This window comes from Lepidothrix coronata, unplaced genomic scaffold (genome assembly GCF_001604755.1).
Source record: "Lepidothrix coronata isolate B3197 unplaced genomic scaffold, Lepidothrix_coronata-1.0 Scaffold44, whole genome shotgun sequence".
Lineage (NCBI taxonomy): Eukaryota > Metazoa > Chordata > Aves > Passeriformes > Pipridae > Lepidothrix > Lepidothrix coronata.
Genome location: NW_016690224.1, coordinates 4290833 through 4317507, shown reverse-complemented (window position 1 = coordinate 4317507; position 26675 = coordinate 4290833). Strand labels below are relative to the sequence as shown.

The 26675-nt window shown below is 46.9% G+C and overlaps 1 protein-coding gene across 5 annotated transcripts in view; it reads left to right on the top strand.

Annotated features, from left to right (window-relative positions):
* Window positions 1–26105, top strand: part of GGT1 (gamma-glutamyltransferase 1) — a 41612-nt gene extending 15507 nt beyond the window's left edge. For 3 of the 5 annotated variants that reach the window (XM_017814151.1, XM_017814149.1, XM_017814150.1), the window contains 12 exons: window positions 14876–15037; window positions 15659–15786; window positions 16006–16095; window positions 17074–17266; window positions 18438–18595; window positions 19627–19776; window positions 20279–20415; window positions 21276–21463; window positions 22010–22137; window positions 22955–23067; window positions 24102–24215; window positions 25268–26105. In XM_017814151.1, coding sequence (XP_017669640.1) covers window positions 14880–15037; window positions 15659–15786; window positions 16006–16095; window positions 17074–17266; window positions 18438–18595; window positions 19627–19776; window positions 20279–20415; window positions 21276–21463; window positions 22010–22137; window positions 22955–23067; window positions 24102–24215; window positions 25268–25411 — 1701 coding nt within the window. In that variant the 5' untranslated portion in view covers window positions 14876–14879 and the 3' untranslated portion in view covers window positions 25412–26105. Of the gene's footprint in view, window positions 1–3350; window positions 3524–9882; window positions 10100–14875; window positions 15038–15658; window positions 15787–16005; window positions 16096–17073; window positions 17267–18437; window positions 18596–19626; window positions 19777–20278; window positions 20416–21275; window positions 21464–22009; window positions 22138–22954; window positions 23068–24101; window positions 24216–25267 lie in introns of those variants that run through there. The other 2 variants (XM_017814152.1, XM_017814148.1) reach the window with 2 other exon arrangements.
* The last annotated feature ends 570 nt before the right edge of the window (window positions 26106–26675 follow it).

Here is a 26675-nt window from a genome sequence, read left to right as displayed (position 1 = left end):
AGCAAACAGAGAGTGTGAGGAGCTGGGAACCACTGGAATAAAAGAGTTGTAAGTCCAGATTCTCACTTAGGGCGTGAGCTGTCTTGCACGGTGTGTGACCTCCCCGTGTAGTGTAATATGAACTCTTTGTGTTGCTGCTGAGCACCCTCCAGGGAAAAGGGACCCAGTGTAAATCAGAGCTCCCCAGCCCATGACACTCTTGTTTCTGGGTGTTCATCCCAGAGATAGGTTTGCCCTCTGAAGATTGCAGGGGTGTAGCCAGAGGGTACACAGCCTCTGCCTACTCAGTGCAAATTGGAGCTTTATGTACAGCCCTCTCAGCAACTCCCTGGAGTTTTTTCCCATGCAGCACCTGAACAGCTGGAGATGGGTTCATTCCCACTGTGAGCTGAGTGGCCCTGCAGTGGACAGTGGTGGCTGCAGACACTACCAGGCCTGGGTCAGAGGGCTGAAAAGTGGGGATAACAGATCTCAGGATTGCTGCTTGCTGCTGCTGCTCTGCCCCATCCCTCTCTGAGAGCTGCAACCCTGACCCTGCCACAGGGCAGGAGCTTCTAAGTGATTCAATAGAGAACTTGCCATACTAAAGTAATTCTGGCTTACCAGGATGTGCTGAATTTTATGCTGAGATGTTTCATTTGTTGTTCTGAGAACAGTAGAGCTGATCCATCAGCAGAAGCTGCTGAGAAAGGAATAAGAAGCTGTGAGGCTTCCTGAGAAGCACAACTCTCATGAGGCAAAGTTTGGGTGGGCTGCACCACAGATCTCCGTGGGTCAGTGTTCATTCATGTCCAGGAATAACTTCTGAGCCTTCACATCTCCAACTCCCACTGATTCTGAAGCAGAATGGAAAAAATATTTGTGGAGATCTGCGTAGTGGACCTTGGCTCTTGCTGGGAAAAGTCCATGATCCTCTGGTTTTAGGGCCCTCTTGCTTAAGTTAGACTTTAACAGCAATTAGTCAGCCAACAACTTTCTGTAATAATCTGCAAGTTTTCCATTAAGTGGTAAACACTTTGAACTCCTCCCCAGATCCTCTGCTGCAATCTAATCTGCTGTCATTTTTCACTGGAAGATGAAGGATGCTACCTTCACGTTTTATTAATTCCCTGTTTACAGTGGGGGAGAAACCAAAGCTATGAGAAACACTGAAAACAGTAGCCCACGGAGCTCCAGACATTGTGCAATTAGATCATTGTCAGCCTCTGCACTTGTCACTTCCAGCTGACTCTGGATTTACTGTATATATTGGGCATGTGACAGGGAAGAGAGGTAAAGCCTATCAACATCCTTAAGGGAATCTGGGGAGAAGATTCCTTATTCCAGCCCAGGCACTGACCTGCTCTGAATCCCTGGGCAAGATTGTCTTTATTGTCCTATCTCTAAAGTGCTTTTCTCATTTGGCCTGTAAGGCTCCCTGGCCCTGACAGTAACTTAAAAATGCTGTTAAGTAGTGAATTTTTTTGTAGTGATGTTGACAAGAATGTGGCAATCTGGATGAATTATGGAGTTTGGAGACCTTCCTGGAGGTGCAGCATATACTGGAGGTTCATATTTGCTAGACAGCTTTCTACAGACCCCCCTGTGTCCTACCATGAGTATCAGCAGAGAAATAGGGGAAGGGACCTATTACAACTCTCTTCTTTGTGCTTAGAGTTTGGTTAGAGTTCACTTTGCCACTCGCCCAGCATGTTTAGGTTGTCTTCAAACTGTCCTGTAAAAAACATGTTGCACCTTGAGCAAGTGGGGAGCTTTCCTTGGCATGGATGAAGTCTGCTGCAGTTATGGGTGTACTGAAAATGTCTGTCAGGGGTGCATATTTCTCATTTTGATAAGGATATCAGAACAACTCAATGTTAATTGTTTCTGTTTTGATTCCAACAGCTCCAAAGCCAGGCCCCCTCCAAAGTAACAGGACAAGAGGGAGTAGTTTATTGAGATTCTGGAGAGTGCAAATATAGTGAGCAAATCTTACATCTGCAAGAGAAGGCCAGTTTGTCCTATATCTGAAAAAATCTCTTATGCAGCATTTCTAGCAGTAAAAGGGGATCTCAGTTGTGTATCTGCTTTCAAGTCCCTTGACACTATCAAAGCAGGCCCATTCCTTAGAGTGAGACTCAGACTATGATGTTGTGTGCAGGAACACTCTTTACAGAGTTTAAATAGCTCCTTTACTTAGGCTAGCACAGTGTTTTGTGAAGAGGACAGGGGAGATCTCTGGCTAAAAACATAACCTGTGAAGGGTTACGGGTAAGATCATTCCCCAGTCCAGTTCACTATGTGTTGCACAAGCAGCTCTTCTTGCAAGAGTCATTCCCAAATCTTCCTTCCCCACCCAACCCTAAGAACCAGCCATGGAGCTTCCTGTCAGTGTGAGATTTTGGTTCTGTGAGCAGGTGGTATTTGTTTGGCTGCTGTTACATGGTCCTGCAGGTCTTGGTGCCGTTCCTGGTAGGTGAGTGTAACTCCATGAATTCCACTTTGTGAAAGCCTGGACTGCCTCCTGCCATTTCCAGTTGCCTCAGCTGAGAACACAGACATAATCTGTTAGACCTGGCATCTCCTTTACAGAGCAATTACAGAGATACCCAACCAATTATTTATAACCTTTGAATCAGGCAAACTTTGTCTTAATGCATGACGTGGCTTTTCATGGTCAAACAAGCCCTTCAGTGAGAGATCAACAAAACTGAAATTAAGGAAGTTGAAAATAAACTCTTTTCCCTTTGGGGAGCAATGGTGCATCCTTGAGAGACTTCCTCTCTATTCACAGGGTACATGACTTCCTCTGATGGATAAGGGCAGGATGTGCCTCTCAAGAGCTTCCCAGGTCAGTGTCCAAGACACCACCTTTTATGGGACACACGATCCTTCTCCTCCACAGAGCTCCCAGCCCCTATGGCCATGGACCTGGGCAGTGCTCCAGCATCAGCTAACTTTGACGAGTGCAGGAATGGGATTTGCCTGATCAGGATGGGTATGGGGTCACCAGTGCCCTAATGCAGAGGGTGTCCTTGCTGTCAGGACCTGTGCCAGGAGAAAACCAGCAACTTGGCACAGTATTGTTTGATGCAAGAAGAAAAGAAACAACTCTGCCAGCACAGATTCACTCTTGGGACTACCTAACATCAAAGTATTGTCTCCATTCAAGTGTGGTCTTTCCTTGCTCCCCACCCTCTACGCTGTTCCCTTTACCGTGAGAAAGTACGGCATGGAAAGTGCTGGACCACTCTGTTCTCAGCTTGCCCTGTGAGCCAGCAATTCTTCAGGGACAGGGAGGGGGAAGGGTGGCATGCCTTTACTGCTCAAAGATAGGACTTCATTACATCACCCTCCCCTCCTGACCACTCCCATATATGAAGCCTTGCTGCCACTCGGCTCTCTGTGACTGATCTTGCTTTGGAGCCCCTGCATCTGGGAACCCTCGAGGAATAAGGGGCAGGAGAGCAAGGCAGAAGCACCTTCTTTTGGTGTCATTAGCTGAAGGTGAACTGCACCCAGGGAGAACAGAACTTTTAAAGTAGTGAGTAAACAGCATGATTTTATCTTATCTCCGTATTTTGGTTGGATTGGGGTGTGAAATAGAGGAGTTCTTTCCCTTTATTACATACCTTTCCAGTTCTTTAATCCTACTTTAGTAAAGGGTACCTTTGTTTCACAAGCCTTCAGGCTCAGGTTGGAAAAGCAAGTGTTTCTCTCTTATAGGGATTGACAGGTCTTTATCTACTGTGTTGACTTTGAATTTTCTCAGTGAAGGCTGGGTCACAGGGAGCAGGGTCTCTGTCCAGGCAATCTGAACAGCCACTGGTTCAGGGTCAGCAGTACATGAACTGATGGCTTCAAGCGGAATTTGGTTTTCTGACAGAGGCTGAGATCAAAGAAAGGAGCTGGGAGTCTAGTGCCCTGGGATCTCAATCACATTATTAGAGGAGATATTTCACCTCTGCATGGCTCATCCAACCTTTTGAAGGTACCCTATATACCACCCAAGCTGATGTTGGTCTTCACTCCTTATTGGGTTGACAAGGTCTATGGAAAGGTTCCTATAGGGGTATCAGACTGAGTCTCAACTTGACCCTGGTTTTGCACATGGTGTGAGTGACATGGCATTGCTGATAAGAGAAATGCTGCTTTAGCAACTGGACACAGGAAAGACTCTCAAAACCACCAGAGAGGCCAGAGCTACACAAACGCTGGAAGACAGATTTCAGGAGGTCCTAAAGATGAGAAATTCTTACTTCAGTCAGTGTCCTACTGGCAAGTGGTGCTCTTCAGAGGAAACTAGGTCTAAGAAGTAGGCTGAAATCCATAGATCTTGGATACTTCTTCTTTCCACATCATTCTGTGCTTCTAAGTGGTAACCTGAAAAAACTCTGTTGGGATAGGAGGTCAAGCACTGACATGTTTCTTACCTGGTAGCAAGGGGAAAGGCCAGGAGGCAGATGCAGAGCCAGAAAAGCTGCAGGGACAATGGGATGATGCTGGAGGTGTGTTCCAGAAGCAGAGTAGAAGGGCAATGCTGCGGAATAGAGCAAAGCTCCCGATGCAGAGCAGGCAGAGCGCTCAGCACAGGTCAGGAGATCAGTCATGGATGGGGAAACAGGCCTGCAAAACAGAAAAAAATGCCCGGAAATAAATCAAGCAGGCCAAATTTAATTCTTTGTAAAAAAATTCTGTTGCAAGGAAGTATCAAGAGCAAATGTATTGGTGTGAAAAGGAACAGATTCTGCCCAGGAAAATGAATATTTAGACATGTGAAGGACCAGAAGAACATCTGGGAGACTCTGTGCTCATTACCAGAACAAAAAGAATGGACCTCTCCTACATATGCTTGGAAAACAAAGACCTGCTCCTGCTCTTGGCTGGAGCCCTTTTAACATGTCAGAGGGGGGCTCTCCCAGCATAAGTTTGCAGTCCTGGGCTGCATTTCCTGATCCAGCTGTCCACAGCAAACAGGAGTCAGACCAAGAGAGACAAAGTTATTCAAACCAGCTCTGTGGTAATTCAGATACGTGTCTACCTGTAGAGTCTTGATTTAGCAAAAGCAGGCGAATTTAAGCAGGTAGGTACAATTTTTTTTCAGTTGGAAACAGAGCTCTTTTCTTCCAAGTTCAGCTGCAGTCTGTGAAACCTCTTCAGTGAATTCAGTCTTGAGTTCATTTATTATATTGGAATCCGAGTTTTATTGTTGGTTCTTGCTGCACCCATCCAGATGCTCTACACTCTGTAAAATACATAGTTACTTGCTATGGCAATGACATTGAATAAATCCCTCTGTAGAGCATCAAGAAAGTCTAGACTTCGTCTGTGATTGGAGAGCTTTGATGTGCATGTGAAGGACAGGTCCAACTGCAGCAGTCAGGCTAGACTGAAGAAAGCCTCTAGCCCTGAGATGCTTTCTCCCTTTTAGTTTCCTCCTTTCCTATTCTTTTGTCTTTTTTGTCCTCCTATCTGCCTCTTTCATCCCCACTTTGTCTGTTTTTCCCTTTCAGCACTTTAGGTTTTCTTCTTTCCCCATGTTATTCCCTCTTCTTTCCCCCTTTCTTCCTCCAGTAGTTCTCTCCCCTCTTATTCTAGGACGGTGATGTTGAGGGGAAGCTGTGCAGGACTGTGTTGCTCAGCTTATTGCTGGCAGCTGAGGGGAGGGCAAGTCTGTCAGCTGCAAGAACACAGTCCCTTTGGTGGCCTGGCAGAAAGGCTTTGGAAAGATGAAAGGACTTTATAAAGCTGGTAGATAAAAGGTACAGATTGGTGTAGGTTTTGGAAACAGCGGAGCTTGACATGAAATTAATGAGTATGACTGAGTAGCAGAAAGATAAAATTAAGGAAAAGTGATAAAAGAAAGCAGACCTTGAACAGAGGACAGTCACCCTTTTCTGGAAGGAAGGAGCAGAAGGATTGTTTCTGCAACAGCAGTCAGCAAAGCCTCTGCCCACCCAGGAGCCCAGGCAGCTGTCACACAGCACTGTCCCAGCTTCAGCTACCTGGGTGGGTAGAAGAGTGTAACCAGAACTGAACCATGTGGCTGGTAAGAAAGGGTTAATAAATCTCCCCATCTACCAGTTCTCTTTCATTTCGTTTACCTTTGCCCCAGGGAAGAGCGATGCACCTGTGGATGATTATGGGAAAACAGATTCATAAAATGAAAACATGTGGGTTTAGTGGGTTGCTCCATTTGAGCAGGTGAGTTACAATGAAAGCAACTCTCACTGGAGGGGAAGGAGGTGCTTTGGCTGTGGACAAACATCTGCTTATTTAGTTTCATCTCTGAAAGTCAACTCTTGTGTCCCTGCTCTTAGTCAACTTGACCTCTTGCACGCTAGGCAACTTTTCCAGTTCTTAAAGTACCTTTTCTCTAAGAGTCTCCCCTAGTGACTTGTTTTCCAGGGCTTTTTCAGCAGTGATCTCTTTTTTACATCAGTGTTTCTTAGGCAGTGTTTAGCTTAAAATAGAACTCTCTGCTACCCACGCAGCTGGTACTTAACTTCCACTGGTTGCCTTAGGCGTGGAAGAGTAGAGCAAGGGGTCAGAAAGGAAACTATAATTCAGTGTGAAGAAGCTTATGCTTATGAACATCTCTGTGCTACCAGGAACTCAAGATACGATTTGATGCTCATGTTCAGGATTGGAACATTGCTCTGTTAGAGGGGAAAGACTTCCTGATGGAAAAAACAGCTAACCTGCAACATGAGGTGTCCTTAGCTAATGTACCAAATCTTGTAACAGTGTCTATTCCAACAACGCATCGGTTAAAGCCTCGGGAAGCGGAGACCTTGGGATGTATGTTCTGCCATAAAAAGGAGGAGTCTGAACAGTAGATGTGATCTGTGCTCTGTGAGTCATTGCTGGTGTTGCTTCCTGAAATTCTTATGGGAAAAATCAATAAGGGTGGGGGAAGAAACAGAAAGTGCCCAGAAATGTCTCAGGTCACTTGATGCTTTTCAGTGTCTGCGAGTTCCATGGCAAGAGCTATGAAGGCATCGCTTCATATGCTGACAGATGCATTCCTCTGTTTGCTTGAGTTTCAATGTAATAGTGCCTGCTATTTTGGGGGAATGTTAAAGGTGACCATGCTGTGAACATCACAAATGGAAAGAGGTGGCAAGCCCTGCAGGAGATATGTTTTTCTTTATTTGTCTTGGGTTGAGAAGAACGAGGCAGCAATGCACCTGCATTAACCATGGGATTACTGTTTGAGGTGTGGCTTTGCAGCTTGAAACATGCAAGGCTGAGTTATAACAGGGCTCTCTATTGTGTTGATGCCTAGACTGAGATATTCGAAAGTTCCCAAAGATTATGTACAGCTGAAATGAGGTCCTTGTGCATAGCACAACCTGCACATAGCACACTATTCACCCTTCAGAACCAGAGACACTAACTTCAGGTTTCATAACCTTCTCTGACCTCATCCTTAACTCTACTCGTGCATGAGTGAAAGAGTAACTTGCTGAGGAGCATCCAACTTGTTCCAGCTCTGTGCTGGTAAGAACATGCCATGGATGAGACTGCATTGTCCTTGAAGAAGGACATAGAATTTGCTTAATTTTTGTGACTCACTGATATAAAACCTGCCTTTCATCAGTGAGGGTGAAGCATTACAGTTGGATAATTATGATTTAGAACTGGGCTTTTTACAGCTAGCAGCCTTTCCATATCACCTTGTACCCCTCTGAGACAAATGTGACAGGGAGACTCTTCTGACCTAGACCTGCTCCAGGGACATAGTAACTTTAGAACTATAAAACTATTAAGCATAAAACCTGGTACTGTCACACCTACAGGGTCAGTAAATTAAGAAAAGGGTTCCATTCACCTTAGATTCCTCTGTTAATATTAAAGATATGACAGACTGAAAGTGCAGAGGGCTCTGTTTGGGGCACAGACCAGCTGTCTTTCCACACTGTCTGCTTTTTCAGAGGACAGTTGTTTTGGCACAGATCCTGTCACAATCTTTTCTGTGGAGCATCATGGGTCTCACATCAAAAATTTAGATAAAGTGAGAGTGGTATGCGTTACTAGCTGAATGTGGCCTGGACTCTGTATGTGTACTTCAGACTGGCCAGTAGAAAAAAGCAGGTACATCAAATCTTTCTGAGCCTGCAGAATATTTTCTGTGCCAACTTTCTGGAAAGCTTCTGTTTTTGCTCAAGGTCTCTTGGATAGCAGCAATATAACTGAAGGGGTCTGCCCTCTTGATGCAACGTATTGAAAGGGGTATCTGAAAGTCCTCTTTGAAGGATGGGCACATGCTAGATCCCTTCTGAATATCTCAAGGCTGGAATGCTCATGTTTTATAATACTAATTTTTCCAAATGTAAATGTTAAACAGAACTCCATTTTGTGCCTAGTACAGAAAAGGTGCTGTATTTTTAAGGAGAGGAAATATGACTCAAAAAGCTTTTAATCTTGAAACAAGGCCAAAGTTTGTTAATGAGTCAGTGCAGTACAGCTACCATCCTTCTGAAGCGAGTGGGGATCCAGTGTATCAAAGGTTGGAGTGGGGCAGAGGGACTGGATGGGTTTGGAATGGAGACATTACCCACTTGACTGATCCTCCTAAGTCCAAAGATGGCATCTAACGGTGCTGACTGGCATCCAGGCAGACTTTGCTTCACCCTGGTTTTGCAGAATGCCTTCTGGCTGAAAGTCAGGCTTTGGACATGTGGGCTTGAATCCTTACTGTGCCCAAGTTTCAGGCAAGCTGTGATTTGCTCGTGCTGCATTCTGGATGGGCATTCAGCTCATGTTCAGAGGGGTCCTGAGGTTTCCAGCGAGCCCTGGACAGCAGCAGTGGCAGAAGCTTTGGGGGCTGAGTCTGTAGAGTCCAAAGACAGCTGGTGCAGCTCCTTACCTCGAGTCTGGGTTGCTGCTGGGGTTTATGCTGCACTGTTCAACAGCAGGTGAGCTGCAACCTTTGAGCTACAACTGTGCTCCTGAACTTGCCACAAGCAGACATGTACGATTGTTGCTTAAAAGCCTCAGTGAGGTTTAGTGATGGAGGGCAGGTTTCTTCATCCCTGCCTTCCTGCTCTGCCATTCTTCCTGCCAGAGGGTGCTCCTGTGGGAGCAGGCATGGCAGAACAGACATTGCATCTTCTCACTGCAGCTGGAGTATTAATCCAGACTAAACCTAATGACGGTTTAAGGTAGAGTGTCACTGTGATTGCTAAGAACTGGTGTGTGAGCTGATCAGGTGCCCAGGCATTGCTGGCACACTTGGCAGGCAGGTTATTCCCACAAAGTGTAATCCCAGCTAAATCTGTCAAGGTGTCTGGGTTTAAGATGAAGGTACAAACACACTTAAAATCCAGTCTCTCTGTGAACCACAAGGGTGTCAGTTGGTTAGGCAGGAGTGGTGTGAGGGTACATGACCATGTGGAGATGGAAGCACTTCTACTTAAGATGACCACAGATTTAGACTCATAGAATGATTTAGGTTGGAAAAGACCTTTGAGATCACTGATTCCAACCATTGACCCAGCACTGCCGAGTCACCACTAAGTCCCCAGGTCCCATAGGTCTTTTAAATACCCCCAGGGATGGTGACTCCACCACTTCCCAGGGCAGCCTGAAAATGCCTGACCACCTTTTCAGTGAAGAAATTTTTCCTGGTATACAATCTAAACCTTTCCTGGTGCATCTTGAGGCCATTTTATTTGCTCAGTTCCTTAATCAGAACTTCAGAGCTAACAACTAGGTGAGAAAAAACATTTGTACCGCATAGCAACTGAACCCCAGGAACACAGAATGATTCTGCTGGTGATACACAACCTTCATGAATGCTAAAATATGCATTTCAAAAGGTGTGGGTTCTTGACTCTTCACCCAGTCAATGATTACTTATGCATTCCTCTGGTAGTGTGAATTCAAACATAATGAGTTTCAATGGGTTAATCTCTGCGAGCAGAGCAGTACAAATACCGAATAGTATGGTACGCTTGGGAGAGCTTTTAAGTGAAGATAAGTGGTTCCTGCCACTGCTACAAGGATGTATTGCCCCTAGAAAAGGGTTTGCTTCTCGAGAAAGGACAGTCAAAGGAGATCAGTACACACAGCTCTGTGCAAAAGGACAGGAGGGACTTGCAAATATTCTCCAGAGGTAAGGGGGAATTAGGAATTACTTTCATTAAGCCATTCCACTCAGCCTGATAGTGATGTGTGGGATTTCTTATTCCACATAATAGAGGACAATGTGAGTTTTTTAATATATCAGAGGAAAGCTTTCCAGAAGAGAATGATAGGACCTGACTAACCAGTCTGAGTAAGCTCAGGTCTAATGAACAGCTTCAAGTTTAAAGGTAGAAGAGCACCTGAAAACTTCTTTTGCAAAGTTGGGAGAATTGAGCTATTTTAATGAAGTATTTTGACTTTAAGTTGGGAGTGATTGTAACAGTAATGTTCTGAATGAATTTGTAAAACTTTAGTAACTTGGATTTTTGAGATTGAGTTTGTTGGTTCTGGATTTCTGGGACGTCCTCAACTAGAAAACACAGTGAAAACCATGTGAAATTCTGCATTTATTCCACCTTTCTGCCTTTTTTCACTTCATAGTTTATGCTGAAGTGTCTTAAAGTAAAAAAATGCTGGGTTTGATGCTAAAATTTCTGCAGGAAAACATGAAAGATTTTTGAGGGAAAAGTTGCTTCAAGAGGAAATTATTGTTTCTTTCTCATTAAATTCGAGGTTTACTCTACATTGGACAGAATACTACATGCCATTAGGCTTCAGAAAGGCCACTGCCTGTGGCAGAATTGCAGTCTGTGGTCACAGCAGCTCGGTTTGAGCAGCACACCTGAGAGCCAGCCGGGCAGCCGCTCCCCGCGCTGTTCTATTCAATGTCGATTATCTCTGGCTTGACTTCACAGCAATAAAGATCATTGATCTCCATGGAGGCCTTTCTCCTGAAAATTGATCTGTATCCACACGAGTCCGAGATGCAGGGATTAACAAAGAGGGTGCTAAAAGCTTTTGTCCTGCCTCTGAGGGGAGGGTCGAACAGGGCATGGAGAACTGGCACAGAGGAACCGGCTCTGGGGGAAGGTTTTAACTGAGTTGAGTGGAGTTACAGTGATTCTCCAGGACTGCTCTGCCTTCCTGCTCCAGATGGGACCAGTGCCTAGGTCTGAATTTGGAAGCCTCTTAGGGCTTCCTCATGGTTTGGCTGAACTCTGCTTTAGTTCCCTTATCACTGGTGGAGATGAAGACCTGCATAAGACTTGAATTTAAGTATCTTGTGATGAATAAGTACAGGAAATTCATAGTTTATCCCGTAATGCTGGATCAGTAATGGGACATTTGAGTGAACAGCGCTTGGGCCTCTGCTAGAAACCTGGCTCTCCTACTTTTAGGCCTCTGCTGGGGGACCTGCAGCAACCTTGTGACTGTTCCTTTTAGGTACATTCTCACCCAAAAGTCATTGACAGTTCACTCTGCAGAACAGTAGAGTGTGAAAACATTATTTCAACTGTTCGTTATTAATTATTTAAATATGATAATGTTACTGATACAGATTAGGTTTTGAGTTTTATCAGAAGAGCATGGCCTGTGTCCTATGACAAGAGTCAAGATGTCCAAACTATCCTTGCGTATCATGTGCTGCCTGGGGAAAGTAAGGAAGGATGTCTCAAAGCTAATTGCCAAGTAGTGGCTACTGGGCTGGTTGTGGGAGTACAAGGATCTCTCAGGAGTGGTGCTGAGCTATGCAGCTGTTGCAAGATGAGCTTAAAGCAGAAACCTGTTGGGTTAAAGTTTTAAGCGTTGTCTCAGAGTTCTTTGTCATCCTCTGGCACCCTGCTGTTCTCTCCCCATTGCTTTCTGGCTGGTACATCTCCTCTTTCTCCTCTTCCAGTTCTCCTGGTGCTTTCCCTGACCATGGCAGATTCCTCATCTCTACAGAATACCTCAGGTCTCTTGGCAGAGATGTCAGACCCTGATCCCCTGCCTGACACCAGCTAGCCTGTTGTACTGGGGTTCTTTATTTGAAAAACAGTGTCATGTTTAAATAAGGTTGGACACGTTGTGACACATTTCAATACAGCTCAGTGGGGTTTCTTGTAGAGGCACAGCTCTGCTATTTGCTGGTCCACCCCCTCTCCTAATGTAAATTAAGGTAATCAGGCTACATTTTAAATTCCATGGCTAGCACTGGCTCTTGGACCTTTATAACAGTGAGAAATAGTTGTATTGCTTTTAATTACTTTATAACCCCTCTCTCATGGAGACCTATTGCTTCTGCCAAGCAGCACTCTGTGACTGAAGCCAAGCTTCCAAGCAGCTGGATTTGGCAGAGATGTGGAGGTTGGAGCCAGCTCAGGTGGTGGCCTGCAGCTGCTGCTCCACTCCCAACAATAAATCATAGCAGGGACTTGACTCAGAGCCAAGGTTCAAATAGATTATTTGGGCAAAAACTCAGCTGTTGCTGCCACGTGCCTGCCCAGGGCACAGGGTGAGTGTGGATATCTGCAGGCTCCTGATCCATCCCCTGATTTCTGTACAGCATGTCTGGCTCTGCTGTGCCACAGTTGGGAAGGCAGTAAGGGCTGTGCAAGGGATGCTTCCCTCTAGGGTCAGGCCTGAAAAGGTTAAGGAACTTACGGTAGTTGAGCTGGCAGTAAAGGTGGAGGGGATTATCCTCAGCTGAGTTTGCTCTCTGTAGTGTTGAAGACAAGAAAGCTGCAGGTCTTTAGCTTGTACATCTGCTGCTTCCTTAGCAGGATCAGTCTGGCAGATGGCACCTTTTTTAAGAGCATTGACATGGGTTGCAGATGCCCAGCCCAGAGGACAGTGTGGTGCCACAGTGCAGCACAGGGGCAGTGTCCAGCAGTCAGTGTCTCTTCATGGCAGCCTGGGTGTGTTCCTGCCCCAGTGGTGCGTGTCTTATCCTCACCCTGGGGCTGGCAGGCCAGGAGCTGTGCCTGAGGCAGATGAAGTGGGCTGGAGGGGCATTTCTCAAGGTCTCTGCACTCACCAGGCAGGAGGACACCCAGCATGGAGCTCTTAAGGTCTAGGGGATACTCACAAGTGTGATACAATTCCAGAGAGGAGGTGAAAGGTGAGAGCAGAGGTAGTATCTGAGATTTCCCCTTCTCCTCTCCTGCTGTGGGAATAACTTGCCTGAGGAGGCAGTAAATCTCTCCAGGAGCCAGGCAGTGAGGCAAACAGCTGTGGAGGAGAGCTGAGAGCCCAGCCAGGAGCCCACGGGTTAACACAGCCCCTGCAGAGCTTAAGTCAGCCTGGGCTTGCAGGACAGCCCAGCATAGAGCAGCCTTCAGACGAAACAAAGTACCTTCTGCCGAGCTGGGGCCAGATAAAAGATCCCATGGCATTCCTTGTGAAGCCTGGAGGAGACTGCCAGTGCTGAAGCTGAACTGTGCCAACGAACAAAACTGTCTTTAAACTCTGAGGCTGTGTGTGAGCTATTGTTGGGGACATAATGGCTTCTCTGTTTCCCTGCACAGACATTGCTCTGCAAACACGCCACTGGTCTCTTTTAAAAGTAGTTGAGTGTAAATTAAGCTCTAGAACCTGGAAAGAGGTTTCGTCCATTTACCTCTAGAACCTGGAAAGAGGTTTCGTCCATTTACCTTTTGCTGTCCTCAGTTGACATTTGTTTACAGAACAGCACATACAGTAGAAATACATCCTGTTTTGAGCTGCTTTACCTGGAGATGGGCATCTTTAAAGCTCAGACTAAGACTCACAGAGCTTGGATAGCAAATGTATATCTCCTGTTTTAAATAACAGGAGTGCTGGTGAGGTGGAGGGGGCCTTGCTTGCTAACTACCTCCCTCTGAGAAAAGTTTTGGGCTGGCTGGCCTGGCCTGTTTCCTCTCCTTAGCTCAGTGCTGGCACAGTCACTGCTCTCTAATCCTGTGTGTGTGGCTGCTGCAAGGCACCGAGTGCCGCTCTGGCTGCTGGAGCTCACTCTGCTTTGGGCTGCTGAACATCCACAGAGGTTGGGGTTGGTGGATCCGTTCTTCACCCACAATTCCATGGTCTGGCTTGTCCCTGAGGATGGCAGATGCTTTGGTGAGGTAAAGGGCATCTTGGTTACTGTGCAAGCACTGTAGTTGTGGTAAAAACCCAAAGCTGCACTATGCAGGGGAAGGTAGTCCCCGAGGGCAATGTAATGAATTTAGGTCTATTTTGCTGGAACAATCCTGTAACAGAAAAGGAAATGGGTCAAAGAGCAGTTGTTCAACATACAAGTGATAAGCTGTCGGTCCCACCAAGGGTTATTCCCTCAATAACTCTCAACTCATCCTGGTGTGTATCTGGAATACACTTGCTGGGAGCTCCTTGGCTTGCTGTGCTCCCTCACAGATGAGCTGTAACTCTGTGCACTCACAGGACTGGGACACATGGAGATGTGAGCACTGGCCATTTCCTCTGGAAGTGGCTGGCTTATTGGGAAAGTGCTCTGGCTGAGGGCCCCAAACAGGAGTGAGTGCTGTGCTCACACTGGGCTGTGCAAAACAGCTTTGGCTGAGGTTGCTGACTAATGACTAAGACATGTTTTGCACTGGTCCTTGACAACCTTCTGGACAGAGACTCCTCCACAGGCGTGGTGTTTAAAAGCAGATTATATGAAGTTAAATTTTTAAAAAACCTTTCTTCTGAAGATGATGTGAGTCATGACTAACACCAATTGTGTTCTGCTCCTTGGATTTCCCTTCTCACCTCTGAATCTGCAGCTTTTCCAGTGTGTGACGTTACCTGCCTGCTGTGAGGCTGGTTCTTACCCAAGTGATAGTTGCTGGTTTGAGGATATGGAAGGAGGTAGATGAAAACACTCCCACTTGTGCCTGGTCACCTGCTCCCTAATTCCTGTGTGGCCCCGAGGCAGCAGGGCTGATAATCCTGTCTCTTCCCACAGGAAGATGAAGAAGCGCTGTGTGGTGGCTGCAGTCCTGGCCACAGCCCTGCTGGGGCTCATCTTGTTCCTGGGACTGTTCTTCGGGCTGCGCTCAGGGGACACTCACACGTACAAGAGGGCGGCCGTGGCCACAGACGCAGGGCCGTGCTCAATAATTGGAAGGTACCCACTGATTGTGCCATGATTCTCATTAGCTCTGACAGCTCCTGCATGAGGCAGGACTGTTGTTTCCCCGATGCCCAGGTGCAATCCTGGCAGTTGCCCAGCATGGATAATCAATCCCTAATCTCCCTGTAGAAAGAGGAGGCCCTAATAAAACCTGGTTTTTTACCGTGGGCAGCATTACTGCAGTTGCTCACAGACAAATAGCAGGCAAAGTTTCCCTGGTTCCATGAACAATGAGAACCAGAGTTGCCTTTCTAGCTCCTTTTAAAAAACATTTATCAAGATGTCTCCCAGTTCTAGTCTCAAGTGCTGCAGATCTAAGGCTCCTCAGAAAGTTGTTTCTCATGAGAAACGAATGTGTCTGGAATGCCCGTCCCCTCACATACTTTGACACATCTCTGTCTTTTCAAGCTAGTTTGGATGTGTCTGCACCAAGATTATTAGGATGTGTTCTCTATGGTGACAGGCTAAAAACTTCCTATTCCTGAGGAACCTATAGACTTGGTGTAGACAAATGTGCATTAGACAATCTGTCATAGCTGTTCTGACGAGATGAATCCACTGCTCACAGTGGTAGCTGAGACACTGTAACTTGCCACCTTCTCTTCTGCTGCACAGGGACATCCTTCAGCGAGGAGGATCAGCAGTGGATGCTGCAATTGCAGCTCTGCTTTGTATAGGACTCATGAACGCTCACAGCATGGGCATAGGAGGGGGCCTCTTCTTTACCATCTACAGCAGCACAGGTAAGGGACAGGGCCATACACATCTGGAACAGTTTGAGAACTTTATCTAAGGCAGGTGATTTATCCTACCTGAGCTAAAGTAAGACTGAGCCTCTGGGGGAATGTCATCAAAGTAATTGCCAAGAAACTGGCTCACGTTAATCAGAGACCTTCAGCAGAGACCATGGCTGTGTGCTGAGTCCAGAGCTAAACATCATCTTCCTTGCTCTGTCATTAAAGGAAAAGTGGAAATCATTAATGCAAGAGAGGTGGCTCCAAAGGGCGCATCGGAGGCCATGTTTGGGAACAACACACAGCTCTCTCTGAAAGGTATGGCGAGGGCTGTTTCACTGCTTTGGGGGGACCATGTAGCTCCAACATTAGCTGCTGCAGGCACGTCTGAATCAAGAACATTTCTTACTGGGTTCTTGCCTATCTACAGGATTTCTCACCTGGAAATGTCCTCTACTTTACACAGCCTGCAAACTCTGTCCTGACAAAGAAGCTAAAAATAATGTCCTTTAAACTAGTCATTCAGCCCAACACTTTCTGCTTTTCACTTCATGAAAATACGGGTGAATCCAAAGCACTGAGCATAACCTGTTCCATATCTGACATCTTTCCTTTCCGCCTCTTTGAATAAATCTTTGTGGATCACCTGGGTTCTTCTCAGTTCAAGTGTCCTCCTTAAATACTTGTTGTGGCATCAACTAATTGCTTGGGGCATCCAGAGAAGTAATTTCCTTTGGGGGAAGTATTTTCTAATAAAAAATAGAAAGAAATACTGTCTAGTTCTCTTCGTAGTCAATCCTCTAACCAAGAAGGAATAGCACCTTGGAGGGGGTTTGAGCAGCGTGTTGAACTTCTGAGAGATGCCAAGGAGAACAGGATTGAAGCAAGCTGCTGCTTCACTGTGCAGAGTAGTCATCAATCTGTTGCAGTTGTAGAGTTACAATGCTGCAACAAAGTTTTTGGCTTAAGTGTGACGCAGTCTGTGTCCTCTCACCGTGATAGCTTTCGGTGTTTTGAGCAGCTTTGCTCTGAAACAGAGCCTACTGAGGGGAAATGACCCTAAAACTCAAACTACCAGCAAGAGGACAGAGGCATCTCAGCAGTCCATAGTACATAGGTGCAAATGTCAGACCGAATAATTCTGTTAAGCACCGTGTGCACAAAGGGGAGCTGGTCACAGCACACACAACCCCTGCCTAAAATCAGGGCTGGCAGAGACACCTGCTCTACCTCCTGCTCCATCAGTCGCTTTCTTTCCTTGCTGTGGAAGACTAACATGTTCCTTATCTGCTCCAGGAGGACTGTCCATTGCTGTTCCAGGAGAAATCCGTGGCTATCAACTGGCTCACGAACGTCATGGCAAACTGGCATGGAGAGAACTGTTTCTGCCCAGTATCAAGTTGGCAAGAGAAGGGTTCCCTGTTGGGAAAGGCCTTGCAGCAGCCATCGAATCAAAAGAGGAGTCAATTGAAAGCAATCCCTTGCTGTGGTAGGTAGAGCAGTTGCTGTTCTGTGCAGACAAATTTGGGGTAGCTGCATCCTGGCTGCAAATCTCTGTGTTTGTGTAACATAGTGTCTGTGAGAGTGTACCTGCCCTCCAGTCACCATGCTCACTGTGCTGCTGATGTTATTGCAGCTACCTGAAGGTGCTAAATCACGTGGCCAAGTGTGGGAATGTTTGGTCCTGACCTTTAAAGGGGGAAAAATTCTACTCTTAAAGTCCATTTGTCTGAGCAAAGCTGGAATCAGAGTATGTGCTGGGATCAGTCTGCCAGATGGCAATGTGTTCTCTGAATCCTCAGCTTTTCCTCGTGCTGTAAGTGTACCAAGCTAATCATACCTGCATTTGGAGCAATTGCAAAGTCTCTTTGAACATCTCATCTGCTGTCAGGCAGTGGGAATTTGGGTTGTCTCTTAACTCTGCAGTCAGTCTTCCTCAAGCAATGCCTTTGACTGTCCACTTCTGGCAATGACTATGAACATGAAGGGTTATAAATGCTCCTCCTCTTCTTGAAGTCAAACTCCTAGTGTTTATGTCCAGCCCTTCTGGAGATCATGCTCAATTCTCTCTTTTCCTTAAAATAAATGCCAACTGCAGTTTGGATTTCCAGTTCAATTGGGATATACAGCCTGGGCTTATCTCCTGTACTCCTGTGTGGCAGGTTCACAACAGCACATCTGTGACCCATGATGAGGGAGCTAGAGAGGAAACCATCTACCTTAAAGTGATCTAACACACAGGGATTGAAATGCATTCTTCTGGACTCACTGGAAGCTTTGAACCTCATGGCTTCATAGTCTGTGCTCTGAACTGAACTGCTTGAGTTCAAGGACTTAGGCCCATCCTGGGCATCTTGAGGCAGTTGTTGGCCCCTTGGGCAGGCAGGGAAGGTGGGTGCCTTGCTGTAAAAGATGGACACTCACTGCTGCAGCCTTCACTGAGCAAACTGAGCAATATGGAATCCCAGTTCAGAAACCACTGCTCACTTTTATGTCCCGGTACAAGATGTCAGGACCCCTGGGGCATGGCTCAGGCAGTGTCTCTTCTTTCCAGGAGGCCTTTAGCATGAACACTCAGATACTGGGTCAGCTGCTACAGGTACTCACAGTTTTGAACTTGTCTCTCAGACCTGATCTTCTCAATCTCCTTTCTCTGTTAGTGAAGTGTTCTGCAAAGGAGGGAAAATACTGCGTGAGGGCGATATCATCAAGATGCCTAAACTAGCCAAGACATATGAGACTATAGCCACAGAAGGAGCAGATGCCTTTTACACAGGAAGCCTGGCAAAACAGATCATCGCTGACATCCACAGTGCAGGTGAGAAACAGGACATCTGTCCCAAACAGCAGGAGTGGCCTGACTGCTCAGCACCCAGGGAGGAGCCAGTGACCTGTGGAAGCCTCGGGAGTGGGTCAAACCTGCTGCCTGAAATGCTCCCTCTGAGATCTGTGGCAACAGGACACCCAAAAGAAGCTTTAGCACTTTAATGGATGTGCTTGAAACTCAGTCAGAAATGGGGAGTTTTTCCTGTGCATTTCTGTACCACATAGCCAAGCAAATTTGAGTGGCTCTGGCAGTGGCTTAGTAGGTACAGCCTGTTTACAGAGCCTGAATCCAACAAGTTTGTACCTGAAACATTACATGCATGGTAGGGGCCTCTGGTGGTCTAGTGGTTAGGGTGCAGGACTCTCACCGCTGCGACCCAGGTTCGATTCCCGGCCCCCCGAGCCCTGTGAGGCAATCCATCTAAGAGAAGGTCACTCTAAACAAACCTACGTTCTGAGACCCTCACTGCCACTGTCCTTATTATACGTGCGTGGTTCTGTAAACTCTGGGCTGTTTGATCTCTCAGCACCACTAGATGGTGGCAGCATCCTGTCCTCACCAGCTAGCATTGTCTAGCTTTGGTGAATCTCCTGTGGGCCATTTACCAGCTTCATTTGTGGTAGATAATTACTTACTGCCTTCCCCCTTCTGATAAAAAAGGGAATGGGACACACAAATTACTCTACTTGTGGGGTAGCACAAATTATCTGCATCCTCCCTCCTGTAAACAGGACTCTGAAGGACATTTTGTTACCTGACATTGCTGGTGTCCTTTGTAAAAAAAAAAAAAAGTGGATCCACCAGAGTTTTGGCTGCTGTAAACCAGCCCAACTCCGTGCTTAGGCTATCTCAGCCTCAGACAGATCTATCAAGGAATAAATTCATCTTCTGTGCACATGCCACTTTTTGGGTTTGTCCATGTTCCCTCCCACCCTTACTGTGATTCTTGGTGATGGAGCACAATCTCCTCTTCTCATCAGAGATCACACAAACCCACATCTCTAGTTTTCTTCCCTTTCCAGGAGGGATTGTCACATTGGAAGATCTGCGGGACTACAATGCGACCGTGATCAACGACCCCATACAGGTCACACTTGGGGAGTTCACCCTCTACACGCCCAGTGCCCCCCTGAGTGGCCCAGTGCTGGCCCTCATTTTCAACATACTGAAAGGTGAGAGTGCCACTGAGCAGTGCCTCGCAGGCAGCAGGAGCTGGGAGAGCTCCAAAAACAACACCATTTTTTGTTTGGGAACCAGGGCCTCCCTTGATAGCCCTCTAGCAGGTGAGGATCCCTCCTGAAGTCTCGGACTCAAGATGCAGAAACTTTCCTGTTCTGCCCTAAACTCAGGGATGTCACCTTCCTACTTGAAATACAGGTGCAAGAGGAAAAATATTCTCCTGATTGGGGAACTTCCCTGATACCTGTATGGGTGGAACCTAATGTATACTTGAGGCTTCTTTGGAAAACATCTCTGCAAGTATAAATGCTGCTGGTGACTGCCACAGTGCTCAAAACTACCGGAGCTCCTGTGTTCTCCATGTGGAGATTAGGACAGTCCAGTGACTCCATCTCTGTAGAGAGTGGGCTTTGAGGTTATACCTTGGACACAGGTGTATTAGCAGTCCTTTGACCCTGTACTTTGTGCTCACATTTGTTTGTCTTCTGTTGTCAGGATATAATTTCTCTGCTGACAGCATCAGAACCGTGGAGGAGAAAGGTCTGACTTACCACCGCATTGTGGAGGCCTTTCGCTTTGCCTACGCCAAGAGGACTTTACTGGGAGATCCAAAGTTTGTCAACATTACAGAGGTACCTGGCAAAAGCCTTCTCTTTCTGCAACATCAAGGTTGACTGGAACATGGCTTGAAGTTTTTGGTTGACTAAACTTTGTCAGGTGTGCTCTGTGCCACCTGCTATTGACAGGCACTGAAATAGCTCTGAATCAAAATGTGAAGTCCTGTGTGACTCATGGCTGAGCTGTGAGGGATATATATGGAGGAAACCTTCCTGCTGTAAGGAATAGCAAACTCCTCAATGCAGCAGAAGTGTTTGAGGATGTTTAGGGCTAACCCTGCCTGTTTTGATAGTGTTTGAAGCCCTATTCACTATATGACATTTCCAGCATCCTTGTGGCTCACTAACCACAGTCCTGCCTATAGTAGAATGGACCAATGGATGGGAAGGGGTGAGACAGAAACCCTGCTTTTCCCAACTTCACACTTTGTGCTTTTACTTCTGTGACTGCAAAAGCAGCAGGATCTGAGTCCAGCCCAGCTTGATGAACACAAATTTTCAACTGACAGAGTCATGGTCAGAGCTTGCTTTGGCTTTGTCCTCTCAATCTGATTCTGTTCCTCTCATCTCTGAAGCAAGAGTAGCCCTGCTTGCCTATGCCTTACAGCAGTGTGGAGGACAGCTTTCCATAGTGCTGCAAAAATGGATGCTGATTAACTTCTACACAAAGGGGTGCACTGTAACAGCTGCTCCTGTGACTGCTTAAAATGCTCTTTGGTACAATGTCCATCTTCCAAGAAGAAAAACCCCTGCTGGAAAACTATAGCTTCACTGCTGGGATTTGCCACTTTTCTGTAGTCTGAAGCATTGGATATCAGCCTCATAACTACATGTCTCTTAATCTGCTGAGTAACTGCATTGGATTTCTCTGACAGGCAATCAGAAACATGACATCCGAGTTCTTTGCGGATGGTCTCCGGAGGAAAATCACAGACAACACCTCCCATCCAGTTGACTACTATGAGCCCGTATATTACACTGGAGATAATGCCGGTACATCCCACATCTCCATTGTGGCTGATGATGGCAGTGCTGTGTCCGCCACCAGCACCATCAACCAATAGTATGAGCTCAGACATTACTTCCCTGTAGGCCTTTGCCATCTTCCTAGTGGTGGTTCTGGGGTTGGTATCAAACACCTCTGAGCTGTCACCTCTCGGGAGGGGTAGGGACCAGTAGCACTGTTGATGGGCACTTCTGCTGAGCTTGCAGGTCAGTCCTGAACACTGAGGCTTGACACATCTAAGCAAACTCCCAGCCATTCCCAAATGTGCCAGCCTTGGAGCTGTGCTGCCTCTGAATGGAGTGCAGTACTGCCCAGCTGGAAGGGGAAATAGTTGTCCTTAGCTGCTGTGCTGGTTTTTCCCTTGGGGTTCTTGAAGAGGAGCTGTAGGCAGGGCTCTAGGCTGTCTTTCCTCTGTGCGTAGCTGTGTACTCATGGTATTAACTGCCTCCTTCCCCCCTAGGGGTGACAGAAAGTCCTTTACAATGGGAGGGAGTGGAGAGTTACTCCAATCAAATCCCAGGTTTCACATTGCAGTAATTCACCTGAAGCTCCTCCTGGATTTGCTCTGGTTTTGACATGTCTATGACAACTTGTTTTCTCTAGTTTTGGCTCTGATGTACGATCCAACGTGAGTGGAATCATATTTAATGATGAGATGGATGACTTCAGCTCGCCCTACATAATCAATGGATTTGGGATCCCTCCTTCTCCAGCAAATTTCATAGCACCAGGTAGCTGTAAACTACCTTCCTGACTCAGGGTTTTGGCTCTGTCGTGTCTGCCATCAGGCACAGATCTGGGACCTTCTGCAGGGGGCAGGGATGGGAGCGAGTCACCTGGCACTCCTGCCAAAAGCACACAGCCAGCCAGCCCTGGTGCACCCTGGAGGAGGAGAGGCTGTCTAGAGAAAAACTCTTTTGTATGCCTCCTTCCACAAACCCTTTCCCAGGGAAATCAGTACATGTCCAATGGAATGACTTAAAAGCTGCAAAAGATTTCTTTGAACTAACTGAAGAGAGAGGCAGCAGCAGGAGCTGACTGCAAAGTGCAGGATGGCACTGCCCAGCCTTCTCCCTCCTTCCTGAAGAGCTGTAGGGCACCCTGGGATAGATCTAATTAACACACCTTATCCAGGCAACCTGCCTGCTCCACCACTGTGTCCTGCAGACCCATCTCACTGCTGACAAAGCAGGCTGGGATTCTGCTACCTTTCTGTACTCCACGCTTTGGAGAGGGACAGGGGAGTGAAAGGACAGGAGTAGAAGTCCTGTGGTGCACTGGAGACAGCTGCATCACAGACAGCCCCAGATGGGACAGGACTGGAGGAAGGTGCCTTCAGCCTCTGCATTTAGGGTTAAGCTTGGCATTACAGGGGCAAGAAGGAGATGGGTGCAGGGGATGGTGGGATCCCCAGCGACCAAACAAGGCACATGAGCTGAGTCAGGAAGGTGGATACGGAGGCTCTGGATTTAGACATGGAGCAGGAGCTGGCATTTTGTAAGGTGCAGGTAGAAAACTGAGCTTCTGTTGCATCTGTGTTCCTGACAGGTAAACAGCCAATGTCCTCTATGTGCCCCTCCATCTTGGTGGACAAAACGAAAAAGGTCAAGATGGTGGTTGGTGCTTCTGGAGGAACAAAAATAACTACAGCAACAGCACTGGTACGTGATGGTGTGGGCAAATGGGGAACACAACCAGGCAAAACTAGAGAGAGGCAGCTTTTGGGGCTCTGTTCTACACCTGTGACACGATCATGGCTGTGTCCCTGCCATGGGTCAGGGGCTTGAAAAGGAGGCTTCTGCCTGGCATTCGAAGGGCCAGACCTCCAACTCTTGCCAGAGCTACAAAGGGTCTGCTATTAGACAGCTTCCTTCAGTGACTCCAGGTCTTTTCCTTTGGCAAGTTGTTCTTACCACTTGTGGAAGATTTGTGACTTCAGATTAGCTTTGAGTTCTTTTCTCTGGGTCTCCATGAACTAGGCTCTTTACCTAGTTTAGAGCCATTCCCATCCACCAGCCTAAACTTTGCCACACAGGGAGGTTAATAAGAACTTAGCTCAGGCATGATGTCAGTGACAAGCAGGCTCTCTGTGAGCTGCTGTGGCTGCCACTCAAATGTCCAACTAGCCTAAAAGTGACTACAGAAGAAAGCTGTCCCCTGTGCCAGCACACACAGCAGCACCAAGATCTGGCCACAGATCTGGCTTTCTGGCTGAGGTAGAGAAGTCAGTAAAAACCACTATAAGTGGCTTTCTAAGCCCCAGACCCTGAGGCTGTTCTCCCTTCCCAGCAGCTCCAGCCTGCAGTTCAAGCACCTAGAGATGAGCCAGGCCCAAGAGAACTGGTTGCACAATAGCAGGAAGCTGTAGCTTGCTGAGGTGACTGTTGGGTGCTTAATCACAGCAGCATAAATCCAGCCACTGTAACTTAAGGATTTGATCCTTTTACTATGTTAATTTTAGTAACTCACAGTCTCTTTGTGTGTGAATCCTACTAAGCATATACAAGTTGACTGGCTGCAATGTACCTGTGTTTTGCTTAGCCAAGATAAGAACCACTGAGAGCCACATGAACCAGAAATGGTGCCTTTTAGGTGCTCTGGTGAACACCCTTCAGGCTTCTCTGCCTGTGTGCCTACAAGGGTCAGGCCTCCTTGAAGACAAGTAACTAACATTAGGGCTTTTTGCTTCTCACAGACAATCATGAATTCCATCTGGTTTGGTTATGATGTGAAGAAAGCAGTGGAAGAGCCCAGAGTCCACGATCAGCTGTTTCCCAACATCACAGAGCTTGAGCAGCAAATAGAGAAGGTTGGTCTTGCCTGGGTCTGGGGTGCACTGAACTTGTATGGGCTGGGTTCCTAGTGCTGGAAAGGCATGAACTGTGGAAAATCAGGAAGTTTTGCCAAATGTTCCTTAGGTGAGCAGTATTAAAGCTGGTACAGGTCAAGTGCTGGGTCACAATAAGATGTTCAAAGTGTATCTTTGCTCTCATTCACATGGGTGTGAAGCCAGTGCATTGCAGAGTAACCTACATCTGAAACCAAGCATCTGCTTGCAGTGTTGTTTGGCTCAAAGGACTTGCAAAACAGCAAACCACATCAGGGCCCAAACTGTCCAGCAGTCTAAACCAGTGAGCCTCAGGAAACTTCTGTCCTATTGTGCAACCTCATGATGAATTCTGAAGGCCTGGCCCAGAGCTAAGGAGGGGGGATGCACAGAGAGACCTGGGAACTAACTTGAAAATATGTAAAGATCTCTGCACAGTGCTGTCAGTCTGAGAGCTGATTGCAGGGCCTGCCTCACTCTGCAGGTCACTCACCTGAGTTGGCAGCTTCATTCACCCTGAGAAATTACACATCACAGAGCCCTGAGACAGATGCAGGTTTTGTGTGTATTTCATCCTGTGTCTCTGTATTTGGGATAACACTCCTACATAAGGTGGTTTTCTCATCAAACTATGCAGAATTTCCTCTGTTAATAAGCTTCTTACTAAGGTAACATTTGGTAGATACCTGCCAGCACTGGAGAGGATGCCCCGCTCTCTACAAGTCCTGTGTTTTCCACCACTGCCAAACAGGATCCAGCAGTCCTGGCTGTCAGTATGGGGACATCTGAGGTGGAACACTGTGACCAAGAATAGTATTGGTAGTGAACATCACAAATAGCACATCATCTCAATTGCACTTCTTCAAAGGCAGGGCAGCCCAGGAAGCAAAGGGAAGAGGAGGAACAACAGGCAGATTTAGACCTACACGACGCAGGCACTGAACACTGGGGTAGTCATGGAGGATGCGGGTCGCAGGCTGTGGGATGTGTACAATTTCCTTCTCCTGTTGTCCTCACTCCCTTCTGCGTTGCAGGGCATAGAAGATCAGCTGAAGAAGAGGAAGCACGACACGGCGCGGGTGAGCGGCGGCGCGGTGGTGCAGGCCATCCTCAGGACGGACAAGGGATGGGCTGCGGCCTCCGACTCCCGAAAGGGCGGCTTCCCTGCAGGCTACTGACGTGGCTCGGCTCCTTCTTTCAGTGGTCTAGTGACACCAGGGTGTGTTTGGGGGGAAGATCCTTTAGGTCTGCAACTCAGGGACTTCTCACAGGAAAGAGAACACATTTACCTGTGATTCTGTTGACGGAACTGGGACAGTTTTCTACAGCCATGACCGAAGTGCCTCATGCCACAGCCGTCTGCTAAGACAGGCATGTCCACCAGGACGTGCAGTACTTACTTGAAGAGTCTGTTCTGCCTCGAAGAGTTTGTTCCCTGCCTCCTCTCCATCCCATGAAGACAAATTGGGTGCCCAGTTTCTGCAGAAGGTCCAGCTCACTCAAGCTGCGGGAAGTGTTTCCCCTGCACGGTGTCAGCTACCAGGAATGTCCCTGTCACTGCTAGAGAAGATATTTGTTTCCTGTTGAGTAGGTGAGAGTTACAGGACTCTGGGGACTGGGTTTTCTAAGTTACAAACTAACAGATCTGTGCCATAGCAGAAAGCCCAGCTCTAGACTGGGATAAGCCAAACTCACCACTCTGTTAACAAAAGATGTTTCTGCATTTCACCCAGTTGATTATTGGAGATGAGTGGGGAAATGGGGAAATGGCTTCAAACTTTTTTTATATTTCTGTTGAGAAGGTCTAAAGGGAAGATGCTGCCTGTAAAACTCTGAGCACAACTAAAATAAATAAATACGGAGTCACACGTTTTTCTTGCCTGCACAGTTGCTACTCAAAAAGGGATGGTGAGAGTCTGTGTGAAAGAAACTCCTCCTGAGAATTTTCTCTTTTCCTCTCTTCTTTGATGAAGCAATGAGTAAACAGTAATAGTTAAATATCCAAAACAAAATTGTTTTTCCTCCAGTTTGCCTTTTACCATGTCATACTGCAGGCCTAAAATACCAGAGCCTGGGGAAATGAAACTTATAAAAAATGGCATGCTGCAGCTACTCTTGTTTGAAGGTAAGTTACCATCAACCATTTAATGACCTCTGAGAAATCCCTGTCTGATATGGAACAGCTGAGAGTATCTGTATCTACATGAGGGGCTTTGGTGTTCACCTACCAGCATGGACCAATACATCACATCACAAGCTTAGTCCAAGATCAAAACCGAATGTTCCAGGATGTTGTAAGGCTGTAGGGATGTTTATGAAATCCTTTAAACGCAAGTGAAAGTAACTAAATTAATCAATTTGGCTTGTTGAAACTTCCTGTCAGTTTGTAAGAACCTTAAAATACAGAAGAGAAAATGAAAGGCTGAAATTCTAGGTATCAGG